The following is a 15,522-nucleotide window of genomic DNA, read 5'->3' as shown; positions in this document are numbered from 1 at the left end:
AAAGAAAAATAGTTTAAATTATCACTTCTCCAAATTCACATGGGCATAAATAAACAGAAGACATTCCCCAAGAAATAAATCAGTCACTGAAAATAACAAAAAAAGTTTGTTTTTAGCATTCCTGCCCCCTGAAGAGAAGGGATGAATGACAAAAACAAAAAGAACTTACTAAATACTCAATATAGCCAAGTGTTTTGATAAACTTTGAGAATACAAATATCAAATGATCTCTCATAAGTGGGAGAAGTTACATACATAAACATGTGAGGTTTGTTGCAGGGGCCTGGTGAGCTGAACAATTCAGTGGAAGGGAGAACAAAAAGAGCTTGGAGTTCTTAAGGTATATCAACATATCTGAAGGTGATGACTAAGGGTCTTGTAGGATATTGCAGCAAGAGAAAAGAAATTAAATGGCCTGATTGTCCATCATCTTACCAGAAGGATTGTGGTTACTGAATCCATGCTTATCTAAGCATGAGCATTGTGAGTGGCCAAATATACATTGGGGAAGGGGGTTATAGAGGGAAGGGCAAAGATGAAGGGACATAAAGATCCCAAAATTATTAGGAAGAAGGGAATTGAGCTCAAAGGTTGAAATGGAGATGAGACTCTGCTTCCCCTGGAAAGGATAGGAATACAGGATCAACCCATAGCTGAAAGAGGGCACCCAGAACCTGACAGAAACTTGGCAGTGGGGGCTTAGGCAGGGGAAGTAATGGATTACAAGGGATACTTGCTACTTCTGCACTCCCTGATGTCCCTTATGATTAAGGAATGAAGGTTGCAGAAAAGGGGCAGAAGGTAAGGATTGATTCTCCAGGCTTAATAGCTGAACAGAAAAGTTCATCTGAGAAGTGAAGAGTTGGCTAAGAAGATGATATCTAGAAATGGGATTTCAATTTCTGGACCACAATTAAATTACAGAAATGACAAATTCATGGCTGTAGTATAGCAAGAAAATATACTGCCTGGTGCCTTGAAAATTTAGTTAAATAGACTTTAAAATGAAAAGGATGGAAGAAAGAGAAAACTAGTAACATGTATCCATAAAATTAGATACTTATGAGTATAGTTACAATGTAGGAAGAATAGCAACAGAAATTCACATCAACAAAATAAAAATAATATTAATAGCTAGTATTTATATAGTACTTTAAGATTTGCAAAGTGTTTTACATTTGTTCCTCATTTAAACCTTGATAGGTAGATTTTGCAGATAAGGAAACTAAGGCTAAGAGAAGTTAAGCAACTTGCTCACTGTCACTAAACTAATAAATAATCTGAGGAAGGATTTAAGCTCTGATCAGAAAATGGCCAAGAGTTAAATCCATGGCCTCAAATAGTTATACACAAGCATGCAAAGTTTAGTCAGTAATCAAAATAAAAATAGGTACCAAGTCAAGGAGGAAAATTTGATGTGTCTTAAAAGATTATAGAACCCTCAGGGATCATCTAAACCAGAGATTCTTAAATATTTTTTCATCTCAGAACCCCTTTATACTCTTAGAGTTAGTGAAGAAGCCAAGAGCTTTTGCTTCTGTGTGTTATCATGAGAGAATTTTAATATATTAGAAATTAAAACCTCTTTGTTATTATTTTGAAACTAGTTTTGACCAGGAGAACCACTCCCTGAAAAAGTCTTGAGGATCTTCAGGAATTCCCAGACTACACTTTGAGAACTAAGTGTGGCTAAATGACTTGCCCAAGGTGAAAAAGATAGGAAGTATGAAAGTTGAATACAGATCCTTTTACAGAAATCTAATATTCTTTCACAGAAATTCATTGATATTTAGGGGGGATGAAAATTAGAAATAGAATATGGCTTTGGATGGATATACTTTATTCAAGACATTAAAAATATGTGAATTGGGCTTGGGGGGAGCATGGCAATGTATATTAAGAAGTTATCCTAGATATCCTCATTTGAAGAAATCTAAAATCTAGAAGGAAAATAACAGCAAACATTTTAGGTTGAAGTTAATGAAAGGAAAAATTCAATTCACTATGATTCAATAAGCATTTATTAAGTACCTATTATATATACCAGTCATTGTGTTGGGTGTTAAGGATACACAGACAAAAATAAATTAATTTCTATCCCCAAAATGCACACCAAATAATTTTCAGGCATAGGGCACTTGATGCCAGGTAGAAACAAGACAGGTTTCCAGTATAAGATAGCACCTGAGTGAATGCTGATTCCATGAAGCAAAGGAGAGTAGGAAAAGAATGTCCAGGCAAGGCTAAGACAGTGAAGGTTGTTTGGGGAACATTAAACAGACAGATTTAGCTGGAATTTAGAGTTCATAAATCAAGTGCATGAATCAACCTGGAAAAGGAAAAACTGGAGTTGGGAAAGTTGCAATAGGTTTTAAAAGCTAAACAGCTGAACTGATATTTTTCTTAGACACAAGAGGGAGCCCCTGGAACTTCTTGAATAAGGAAAGATATGATCAGATGTGTACTTTATTAATTTGAATTTGACAACTGTGTGGAGGAAGTACCACATAGGAGAGGGATGAAGGCAGAGAATCTGATTAGAAGGGGAAAGATGGTAAGGGTTATAGGAATGAAAAGAATGGACACACATGTAAAAAATAATTTTAAGGTAGAATTGACAAAACTTTAAAACTGGATAGAAATAAGAGGTGAGGGAAAGGTAAGAATAAATGAAAATAGACACTTATTAAGAATCTACTCTCTCTCTGTTAGTCACTGTGCTAGCTCACATTCGAATAGGGGAAATACATGGAAACAACTATGAACAATTGAGGCAGATACTAGCTATACTAGAAGTAAACCATAGGGAAGTCACTAATATTAAGCATTGTACAAGGGCAGGATTTTATCTGGGACCTGAAGAAAGTCAGGAGGTAGAAAGGAAGAAGGATGCCAATAAAAATGTTCAGAATTTGGAAGATGTAATAGCAAGGAAACCAGTGTTACTGGATCCCAGAGCATGTGGAGGTGAAGGTAAAGGTATACATCAAAGGTGGATGATGGCATGTGTGGGAGTGGGTGGAGAGGAGGTTATAAAGGGCTTTAAACAGTCAAACAGATCTTAGCGGTGAGAGGAAAACACTGGTGTTTACTGATTGGAGAGAAGTTTGGGGCACCAAAGGGCAATGAAAATGTGCATACCCTTTGATCCAGCAATGCCACTACTGGTTTTATACCCTGAAGAAATCATGAAAAAGGGTAAAAATTACATATTTATAAAAATATTCATAGCAGGTCTGTTTGTGGTGGCAAAGAATTGGAAATCAAGGGGCTATCCATCAATTGGGGAATGATTGCACTAATTGTGGTATATGTATGTGATGGAACAGTATTGTTCTAATAGAAATCAGGAGGAATGGGATTTCAAAGAAGCCTGGAAAGACTTGCATGAACTGATGAGCAGAACCAGAAAAACATATACACCCTAACAGCAACCTGGGGAAGATGATCAACATTAATGGACTTAATCCATCAGTGCAATAGTCAGGAATAATTTTAGGGTATCTGTGATGGAGAATGCCATCTATAAGCCAGAGAAAGAACTGTGGAGTTTAAAGAAAGAACAATTATTACCTTCAATTTTTTAAAAAGTTGTCTTATGTACAACATAATTTTCTTATCTGATATTTTATTTCTTCCTCAAGGATATGCTTTTTTCTTCTCTCAACACATTCCATTTTGATCAATGCATAGGATGGAAACAATGTAAAGGTTATTAGATTGCTTTCTGTGAGGGGGGAGGGAAGAAAGGATCGAGAAAAATTGAAAAATTCAAAACCTTACAAAAATGATAGGTAGAAACTACTATTATATATAATTGGAAAACAAATAAAATATTTATTAAAAACAGCAAAAAAAGAGGTGTGGGGCTGACTTGGTTATGGATGAGGTTTTGAACTTGGGTGATTTGAGAAGAAAGTGGTACTCTCAACAGAAATAGCTTAGGAAGAAAGGAGAATGAAGGAAGGTGGGCATGATGCCTTGGATATATTAAGTTTGAGATTCTTACAGGTTAAATCAGCTAAAGATGTCCAAAAGGCAGTTTCTGAAACAAAGGAGGGTGACTGGAACTAAATATATAGGGAGTCATCTACTTTGAGAAGTTGATGAGATTTGAGGAAGAATAAATTAGATAGATAGACAGACAGACAGATGGAGAGAGAGAGAGAGAGAGAGAGAGAGAGAGAGAGTTGTGATATGAAAACCTAGGAAGAAAAAGGTGTCTAAAAGGAGGGGTGGTCTATAGCAGTGTTTCAAACAAGTATTAACTAAGTGCCTGATATATCTGCTTTCCAAATATTGCCTCATTTGATTCTCACAATCACTCAAAGTGCTGTTATTATCCTCATTTTGCAGTTGAGGAAACTGAGGCAGACAGAGTCTATGTCACCTGATGATAGTTACATAGCTCCCAAGTCTGAAGCTGGATAGGAACTTAAGTCATCTTGGAAACAGTACTGTATACACTGTCTCACATAGGTGGCATTAAATTTATGATACATTATAATTTCATGTCATTCAACAAGCTTTATATTCCAAACTAAAAGATATGTTAGACTTCTTCTTAGCTATATAGGGAATAAGGATTAAAGGATGTGAATAGACAAGAGTATGAAAAATCAAGCCTTACACAAAGGGTTTAATTTAAATTTAATTTAATTAGAATATTTCAATTCATTTCAAAGCACAAATACTTAAGTTTTTACGTTCGAGGATATACAAAGGATACAAAGACAAAAGGTCTTGTATTTCAAAAAGCTTGAAATTTATAGGCAGATGTATGGATGCAAATAAGAATGGTATAAGGAAAACTGAGGAAGAAGAGAAATGTAAGACCTAGGAGCATCAGGAAGGGCTACAGGGAAATGAGAGGAGGTGATCCTTGAGCAGAGCCTTGAAGGAAAACAAAAATTATGAGGAGAAATTACCTTCCTGGCAGCTCTTGTGTCTGTTTGGAGGTGAAGTTTCAAGTGCAGGAAACCACTGACTAGTAAAATGCAGTTTGGCTAGAATACAGAATTGGCAAAGCATAGTGTCTGAAATAAAACTAGGTAGCTGGGAATCAGATTGTGGAGGAAACAGGCTGAGAAGTATGTATTTTATTTAATGGACAATTGCTTTGCTTATTGGCAAATATTTATATCTTAAGTTTTTGAGAATCTTTTCACTTCTACTCAGTTGGACTCATTTGGCCTTCTTCATGATGCCCATGCTGGGCACCTTCCCACTTCTTTTCAACTACTTTTTGTGTATTGTCTTTCCCCATCAGATTGTAAGCAACTTGAAGGCAGGGACTGTTTCATAATCCCAGATCCCAGTACATAGAAAGCACATGATAAATAGTTACTAATATGCACTGGGTCCAAAGGTAATAAAACTGTATTTCATTAAAAATATTCTTTAGGGGCAGATAGGTAGTGAAGTGGATAGAGCACCGGCCCTGGAGTCAGGAAGACCTGAGTTCAAATTCGACCTCAGACACTTAATAATTGCCCAGTTGCATGACTTTGGGCAAGTAACTTAACCCCATAGCTTTTCAAAAAAAAACTAAAAAAAATTCTTTAATTTGAATTTTTCTCCAAGTCAGGATAGACTTACCTCATTTCTTATTTTTCCAATTTAATGATATTTTGCTTTAGAGTTTATTTAAAAGACAAGATTCCACAGGAAGGAAGGAAAATTTGATCTTCTTTTCCAATTCCATCTTAATTTACCTTAGTTTCAGCATGGATTTCCTCCTTTCATCTTGCTTTGAAACTTTTTTAATTATTCTATCATACACATCTGCAGTGCTTTTAAAAGGAATCCTTGGGATATCTGGCTGCAAAAAACATTCGTATTAGTTTGTTTTTCATTTTTAAAATGTAAGTGTAGCTTTTTTCAATTTCTAAGCTAATCTCTTATCATTAGTATGTAAAAATGGACCTAAATTTACATAATTTATTTTCTAGAAATTTTCAAGCTGGGTTTTATTTTACTAGATAGTATTTTTGTACCCTTTCCTGATCCTGGGCACTGTTTGCCCCATTGCCTTTCCCTTTACATATGAAGGTGCCCATTTCTGGACAGCAGATAAACTTGGACTATTATTCTCAAAGGGAACAAAATAAGCAAAATTTGCCTGAAAAATCCCCAGATTGACTATTATGATTTGCCTATCTTGTTATGCCAAGAAATATTTTTTTCTCTTGTTCTTTTCTCAATATAATCTCTATAAACTTCATAATTAAAATGGCCAGATTTATCCAAAGGGGAGAGAAGCACCCATTATGTGCGATTTATGCTCAGCACTTTTATAATATATATATACATATATGTATATATATATATATTATTTCATTTGTTCCTCACAACAACTTTGGGAGGTAGGTGCTATTATTATACCCATTTTAAAGTTAGGGAAACAGAGCCAAACAGATTAAGTAATTTGCATAGTAACAGATTAAGACACTTGCAGCATCTGAGGCCACATTTGAAATCAAGATCTTCTTGACTCTGGGTCAAGGTTCTATCCACTGCTCTCTTCTAGTTTAGTGTAACTATGAATTTCTCCCATTCTAAGGACATTCTTAAAGAGGAATCAAGATAACTCTATAGTCCTAATTCCCTAAATCCTAAAATTCTGGATTTATCTGCTAGTCTTTGAGTATTATACTCCCCTAAGGGTGAAAAGGAGGAAGTCAATCTTTACCCAAACTTTGGGAAATATATATTTGAAGTAGACACCAAACTCTACAATCCTTTCCCTCTCAATTCTTTTCCTACTCATCCCTTTCCAAAACCCAGTATTACATTACTGCCACCATCTGCCTTCTCAGATGAATCAATCATCCAAAAGGCCAGTGCCAGACAGTGTGATAAGCATTGGAGATAACACAAAGAGGGCACACAAAGAGATTAATACTTTCAAGGACCTTATTGCTATCAGGAAAGACAACATGTCTATTGGTAAGGCTACCCAGTACAAATACAAAATGAAGGTAAAGAAGTCAAATATATGGGCATCAAGAGAGACATAGCATTTGGAGGAATCACAAAAAAGTTCCATTTAGGAGGGAGATGGAAAATGGGCAGTGAATGAAGGAAGATGGAATGGAATGAGAAATGTGTATGAGAAATGAAGATAATGCCAACTTGGTTGAATAACAGAGTGAGTAAATAATGACTGGAATATGAGAGGTCATAGGGAGCCACTGTAGTTGACAGATTGGTGGAGCAGTGCAGGGAGTATATCACTTCAGCAACAAAGTAATTGTAGTGACAAGTAGATCAATTAGAGAGTCATTGCAAAAGTCTGAGAGAGAGAAGAGAGAAAGACCAGAATTAAAGCATTAATTCCATGAAAAGAGTCAAGAGGAAGAGATGTGGTTGTAGAAATGTCAAGAATTAGCAAATTGATTGGACATGAGAACTGAGAGAAAATGAGAATTCAAGGTGATGCCTTTCACAGAAATCAGATTAAGTAGAGGGATAGGTTTCAGAAGAAAGAAAATAAGTTCTATTTTGGACATTCTGAGATTGAAATGTCTTTAGAAAATGATAAATAGGTATAGTTATCCTTTCTCTTCTAAGATCCTATGTTAAATTGTGTATTTAGTAACAGGATGCTATAAAATACTTGGTCTACATCAATAACTAAAATAATTTTTTTTGCAAGGCAATGGTGTTAAGTAGCTTGCCCAAGACCACACAGCTAGGCAATTATTATTAAGTATCTGAGACTGGATTTGAACTCAGGTACTCCTGACTCCAGGGCCAGTGCTCTATCCAGTGCGCCACCTAGCCACCCCTAAAATAAATTTTTTGAAAGAAAAATTTCTTACTTCTGAATGAATTTTTCCACCTTCATCATCTTTGTCTCCAAAATGCACACTTTTCTTATTCCTCATGACCTGCAAGGTATCTGAATCCATTGGTTTAAGGCGAAGTTGAGAAGAAAGTCTTCTTTGGTTTTCTTTCATCTTATTACTCATTTGACTTTCAAATCTTTGTTCCTAATGGTGAAAATAGCTGATGAATATAAATCTCTTAAGTATGAATACATTCATTATTTTTGTCAATATTTAAAAGTGGTTATTTATAATTTCTTAGTCTAGTATGAAAAAAATCAACTTTATGTCTCCTCCAAATTTTACTTCCAGATAGGTAGTATCAGTGAAAGAAAAATATTAATTTTCATAGCACCTAAAATTCTAGTACCTAGAACCACAGGCTCACAGATTTGGAGTACTGGAAGAAATTTTAGAAGTTCCTGAATTTAATCCCCTCATCTCACAAATGAAAAAATGAGGCAAACAGAGGTGCTTAGACAAGAGAGCATAAAAATAACAAAACCTCCAAGAATAAATGATATTAATTTGTATTGATATAGTACATTAAAGTTTATAAAATTAATATAGTTGGTTACTGATATTTTAAATTCTACTCAAAACAGGGCTAGATCATACCTCATTACAATATTATTCATGAAATAATCTCTTAATGTCCATCTAACTTTCTTAATTGAGTGTCTGGAGCAAGATTGAATATTCTAGCTCCAAGTCTAACTCTCAACTCAAAATTTCCTTGGAAGGGTAGCAAGTGAAGTGACAGCTTTTGGGGGTTTCTTTTTAAAACTCAAAAGTTTTAAATTCTATCCTGCCCTCACTCTGGTCATTGATTCAAGGGGATTATGATATTTTGGAGAGACTATGATTTATATACAAAACAATTAGATACCATGCAATAAAGATTATACCTGCATGGAACAGACAACAAATACAATAATAACTTAGTGAAGGAAACCACAGATATCATTAATATTAGAAGAATCGATGCTGTAAAAAGCATTAATAAATAATAAAAGAGCATCTAGTTTTCCTTGGTGAATTTATCATCTGGTTCAGACCAACTAAACCTTCAGATCTTGAAAGAACTGGTTAATGGGACTACTAAGTCACAAATAATGACTTCTGAAAGTTCATGGAAAACAGAAGCAGCATGGGTTTGGAGACACACAGATATTGTATTGATTTTCAAAAAAGGGAAGAAAATGGAGTCTGACAACTGGAAGTCAGTAGAACTTGACTCTGATTCCCAGGAAAAATTTTAGGAAGGATCCTTAAAGAAATGGTTGGCAGAAATCTAGAAAAGAAGTTAGGATTAAAAAAAGTAAGAGCATCTTCTTCAAAAATAGTGTAATTCAGAGTTGTTTCCTTTTCCTTTCCTTATCTTTAATAGGATTATTAAATTAGTAGATAAGAGAAATACTATGGGTGCGGTTTACCAATATTTTAGTCAAGTTTTTGATAGACTTCTCAGATACTATTTACATAAAAAGGACTGACTACAGAGGGAAGAATATGGAACAATAATGGGCAGAATATCCAGAGGGGCAAATATGGACTTAATGTAGGTAAAAATCTTCCTAATAATCAGAACTGTCCAGAAATGGAAGTGGTTTCCCTCTCCGTGGATGTCATCCAGAAGGAGATGGATAACTACATATTAATTATCTTAAAATGAAAATCTCTTTATATTAGTCAGACTAAATAATACTGCTGAGAAACTTTTCAATTTCTCAAATTCTGTGACTCAATCATGAAACATCCGAAAATCCAATGCATATTAAAAATTCATTTGAGGCAAAAGCATCAATATAAGCTATGAAAATTCAAAAAAATCTGAAAAAATATAAGTGTGATTCAATGTCCAGAGAATGGACATTGTCTAATAGAAACACAGAAACTTAATCAAAGAGGAAAGAAAGGTTCTTTAAAAATTCTCTCTATTAAATTGTAAATAAAATCAAAAGAAGTAGGTAAGAAAACCTAAATGGTTGTAGAGAGAGAGAATATACTGTTAAGTTCATATTTAAACAGAATACAGTCAAAGACTCTAGGAGTGAAAGACTGCCACACAACCAAGGACAAACAGAAAAAGTGGGCAGGAAACTATAAAAATTAAAAACTATAAAAAATTAAAATTGTCCAAGAAGGTTAAATTTCAAAGCTCAACAAATATTTACTGAGTTACAATCAAATTCAAAGCATTGTGCTTACTGTACAATTGTTATTGTGGGAAATACAAAGGCAAAAATGATACTAGACTTTGCCTTCAAAAATCTAAAAGATCTTTTTAAAAAAGCAGCATATTATAATAACAAGAGTTAGAATTATGTAGTACATTAAGATTTACAGTGCAGTTTACAATTATGATCTCATTTTATCCTCCTATCATCACTGGGAACTGGGTTCTATTATTATTATTTCCCTTTTAGTAAAGTTGAGAAAACTGCCCAGGGTCATACAACTTGTAAGGATCTTAGTCTGGATTTGAATTCAGGTCTTCCTGACTCCAGCTCTCTATTCACTGCACAATGAATGCAAAAATTAGAGTCAGAAAACCAAAAATTAAAGTCATAAAATTAGAGTTAAAATAGATATCCAGTCATTGCCTTCTTTGGGTAAGATACTTATCCATAACAATTAAAATAGCTAGCATTTATAAAGCAACTTTAAGGTTTGCAAAGCACTTTATACATGTAGTTTGGTCCTCATTATAAAATAAAGACATTTACAAGTTATGTGACCTGACTGAAGTCATTTCCCCTCTCAGCCTCTGTTTCCTCATCTATAAAATGGGGAATAAGCATAACTTGTAAATGTCTGAGGCAAAATTTGAACTCAGGTTCAGGCCTAGGGCTCTATCCAAAGCACCTTTTAAATACTCTAAGACTTGATTAGAAGGAAAACAGAAATTTGAGAATGTATTTCATAGGCAATATCTTAGTAAGGACATGATTGTGATGGTTGCTGTGATATAAGAAATGATGAGCTCGTTGATTTAAAAAAATGAGAAAATACATGATTTAGAAAAATAAAAAATATAAATAAAATAAAATAAAAATAAAAATAAAATTTAAGAAAATCAAGAAGTTAGGAAGCTCCTGAAGTTTTTTCCAACACATCTTTAAGTGAAGTCTCTGCACAGATCTTAAAGTTACAGATCCCATCAAAAAAAAAAAGAGTGGAACAAGTTCTGCACTTAAGATTTCATGAAGGGTCTTCGGTTTAGGGCTAACTCCTTCCAGGTTAAAGGGAAGTATAGTCCAGCAGAGGCAGGAGAGTGGGAAAGCCAGTGGGAGGTCTTAGCCTTAGCACAGCCCAAAAGCTAGCAGATAGGGTCTCATTGACAAAGTCCAAGCTCTGGAAACACTGGGGAAACAGACAGGACTAGGTTGGAAACAAACTACTGCTACATAAGCCTTGGCATGAAAGTGGAAACAAACCTCTGCATAGACAACACCTTGGCAAGAGATAAGCAAGGGACCAGTTTGCAACCCCAGTTCAAAAAACTTGAAATTATACTCCTGTACCACAGGAGCAGAGCTCAACTATCAAAATGAGCCAAAAAACCAAAACAATACCAAACAAAAAAAGCACTAAGCATACAAAGCTACCATTCTGATAGGGATGATAAAAATGTCATCTCAGAAGAAGAAAACATTGACAAATTGGCTACATGTGAAGCCTGAAAGTAGTTTATGAATTGGTCTCAAATTGGAAACCTCTTGGAAGAGTTCAAAAAGGATTTTAAAAACCAAAGAAGAGAGGAAGAAGAAAAACAGAAAAAAGAAATGAGGGTCATGTAGGAGAACTAAGAAAAATTGCCTGAAGAAATAAACTCTTTTAAAAGAAAAAATTACCAAATGGAAAAGACTGTAAATCAATAAAAAATAAAATTGATCAACTGGAAAAGGAATGAAACTCATCAAAAAGTAAAATTAACCAATTGGAAGAGTAAAATAACTCATTTAAAATGAAAAATTAACCAATTGGAAAAGGAAACACAAAAACTAACTGAAGAAAATAACCCCTAAAAATTTGAATTGGACAAATGGAAACTAATAACTCTTGCTGACACCAAGATGCCATCAAACAAAACCAAAAGATTGTAAAATTAGAAGTACTTCCAAAAAAATCTTCCAAAATTTTCTGATAAAAACACCAGAACTTATGAGAAAATTAAAATTTCAAATACAAGACTTAAGAGATGTGTAAAAAGGTAAATTGAATGGGGGAAAACCCTAGACAAGAACATTAAACTGCACACATGCCTACAAGGGAAGATAATACTTGTAACTCTTGAGAATTATATTTCTATTAATATAGTAAAAAAACATATTTGGAGGGTATGGGTATTGGATGATCACAAAAATGTTGAGCATTTAGCTAATACTTTAGTTAATGAGGGTTGAATATAGATGGAGGGATTGTAAATAGAGGGTTATGACTATAAATGGATCATGAAATTGTTATAATGACTATTTTTATTGGGACAGAGGGAGAGAGTCTACTTAAAGGGTCTGTACATAATTACATCATTTAGTGATCTTGCTTTACTTGACATTTTAGCTAATGAAGGCTGTATTGCTATAGGGACAGAGAGAGGTAGTTTACTCTATACTTTAGTTAATGCAGATTGAAGTGCTATAGGGACAGAGGGAGTGTATTTGGAAGGGCTAGACATAAATAGCTCATGAAGTGATCTTACCTTACTCTATATTTTAGTTACCAAGGGTTTTACTACTATAGTTGTTGGTCTATAGGGATAGAAGGAGAAAGAGTACTTATAGGGACTGGACATTAGATCACATTTGTGCTACTTGATACTTAACTACAATTAGAAGGAGTGTGCTCAATGGGGAGGTTATAAATGGTCCAGAAGTATCTTTGCTCTTCATGATACTTTAGCTCATGAGGATGTCTATAGAAGGTACTTGAAAAGAGTGTGTTATAAATTGATTATAATTTGATGCCATTCATGACTCTTGAGAAGCGCATTTCTAAAGGAAAAGAAGAGAGAAGTGTACTTGGACACTGGCAATGGTGCTATTAATCAATCAGTTAACCAACTCAAGAATTGTACTTCTATCAGGACAGATAAAAGTAGTACATTTTGATAGGGGGTTGAGTTAAAACAATAAAGACATGAAAAGAAGGATTATACTAGGAGAAGGCTAGGCAATAGAAGATAACAAAACACCACAAGAAGAGGAACAAAGACCTACTATAGTAGAGGGAAAGAAGGAAGTGTGTGAACACTGAATTAAACCTATTCTCAACCAATTTGGCCCAAAGAAGGAATAACATACATTACCAACTGAGTTTAAAAATTTACCCTACACTACAGGGAATTGATTGGGGAGGGAAGGGAAGGGAAAGAAAAGGGAAGAAGGGACTGATAAAAGGGAAGGCAAAAGTAAAATTAAAAAGAAAAGTTAAAAGGGGAAAGAAAGTAAAAACATAAGTGAGAAGGAATAAGGGAAAAGGAAAGAGAAAACTATAAAGGAAAGAGATAACATGGAGGGAAATATGGAATTAGTCATCTTAACTGTAAATGTGAATGGGATGAATTCTCCCATAAAACAGAAGCAGATAGTCAAGTGGATTAAAAACCAGAATCCTATAATATGTTGTACACAAGAAACACATTAGAACCAGAGAGATATACACAGGGTAAAGGAAAGAGGTTGGAGCAAAATTCTAATTCAGTGGAAGTAAAAAAACAATCAGGGGTAGAAATCCTGTTCTCAGATAAAAAAGTAAAAGCAAAAATAGATCTCATTAAAAGGGATGAAGAAGGAAACTACAGCTTTTTAAAAGGCACCATAGATAATGAGATCATAATAATTTATTATAATAAATAATAGCATTATTTAATATATATACACCAAGTGGAACAACATCCAGATTCTCAGAAGAGAAGCTAAATGAATCACAGGGAGACATAAACAGCAAAACTGTAATAGTGGGGGACCTTAATCTCCCTCCTTCAGAATTAGATAAATCTAAATAAAAAATAAACAAGAAAGAAGTTAAGAAGGTGAATAGAATTTTAGAAAAATTATATATGATAGAAGTCTAGAGAAATATAATAGGGATATAAAAGAGTACACCTACTTCTCTGCAATATATGGCACCTATACCAAAATGACCCATGTACCAGGGCATTAAAAACCTCACATCAGATGTAGAAAGGCAGACATATTAAATGAATCCTTTTCAGATCAATATGCAATAAAAATTAAATGTAATAAAGAGCTATGGAAAGATAAACCAAAAATCAATTGGAAACTAAATAAGCTAATTATAAAGAATGAGTAGTTCAAATAAAAAATCATAGAAATAAGCAACAATTTTATTCAAGACAATGACAATGAGACATCATACCCAAAGTATGGGATGCAGCTAAAGCACTTTTTAGGGGAAATGTTATATCTCTAAATACTTATATGAATAAAACAGAGAAAGAGAAGATCAATAAATTGCATGCATGAAGCTAAAAAAGCTAGAAAAAGAACAAATTAAAAATCCCCAATTAAATACCAAATTAAAAATTCTGAAAATCAAAGGAGAAATTAATAAAATTGAAAGGAAGAAAAACATTGAACTAATAAATGAAATTCAGAGTTGGTTTTTTGAAAAGACCAATAAAATAGATAAACCTTTAGTTAATCTCATTAAAGAAAGAAAGAAGAAAACCAAATTACCAGTATCAAAAATTAAAAGGGTATACTCACTACCAATGAGGTGGAAATTAAAATAACAATTAGGAGTCATTTTGTCAATAAATTTGACAATCGAAGTGAAATGAATGAATATTTGCAAAAATATAAGCTACCCAAATTAACAGAAGAGGAAATAAAATACTTAAATAATCCCATTTTAGAAAAAGAAATTGAAGAAAGCATCAATAAACTTCTTAAGAAAAAAATCTTCAGGCCCAGATGGATTTACAAGTGAATTCTATAAAACATTTAAAGAACAATTAATTCCAGTTCTATATAAACTACTTTAAAAAATTAAAGGAGTTCGGTCAGATTCCTTGTTATGACACTAATATAGTGCTGATACCTAAGCCAGAAAAAGGCAAAACAAAAAAAAATTATAGATCAATTTCCCTAATGAACATCAATGCAAAAATTTTAAATAAAATTTTAGTAAAGAGATTACAATAGTTTATTACTAGGATGATACACCATGTTCAGGTAAGATTTATATCAGGTAGGCTTGGATGCTTAATATTAGGAAAATAATCAACATAATTGACCATATTAATAACAAAAGTAACAGACATCATATGATCATTTCAATTGATGCTGAAAAAAAATCTTTGACAAAATACAAGTCATTCCTACTAAAAACCCTAGAGAATAGAAAAATAAATGGAGTGTTCCTTAAAATAATAAGCAGTATCTATCTAAAAACCATCAACAAGGATGCCCATTATCACTACTACTATTCGATATAATACTAGAAATATTAGCTTTAGCAATAAGAGAAGAAAATAAAATTGAAGGAATTAGAATTAGCAAAGAGGAAGAAAACTTCCACTCTTTGTAGAAGATATGAATGGTATACCTAGAAAATCAACCACAAAAAACTACTTTAAACAATTAACAACATCAACAAAATAGCAGGATACAAAATAAATTCACATAAATTATCAATCAATATTTCTATATAAGAACAATAAAGC

General features: G+C 33.5%; 1 protein-coding gene across 1 annotated transcript in view; it reads right to left on the bottom strand.

The window, feature by feature from the left end:
- The window catches only part of DNAH14 (dynein axonemal heavy chain 14), a 577,586-nt gene that overhangs the window by 550,878 nt on the left and 11,186 nt on the right, over window positions 1-15,522 (bottom strand). The window contains 2 exon segments of the mRNA XM_074220908.1: window positions 5,715-5,821; window positions 7,824-7,994. Of these exon segments, the coding sequence (XP_074077009.1) occupies window positions 5,715-5,821; window positions 7,824-7,994 (278 nt within the window).

The sequence above is a fragment of the Macrotis lagotis genome, chromosome 2 (assembly GCF_037893015.1).
Source record: "Macrotis lagotis isolate mMagLag1 chromosome 2, bilby.v1.9.chrom.fasta, whole genome shotgun sequence".
Lineage (NCBI taxonomy): Eukaryota > Metazoa > Chordata > Mammalia > Peramelemorphia > Peramelidae > Macrotis > Macrotis lagotis.
The sequence above is the reverse complement of the archived record's forward strand: the minus strand, read 5'-3'. Positions and strand labels throughout refer to the sequence as shown.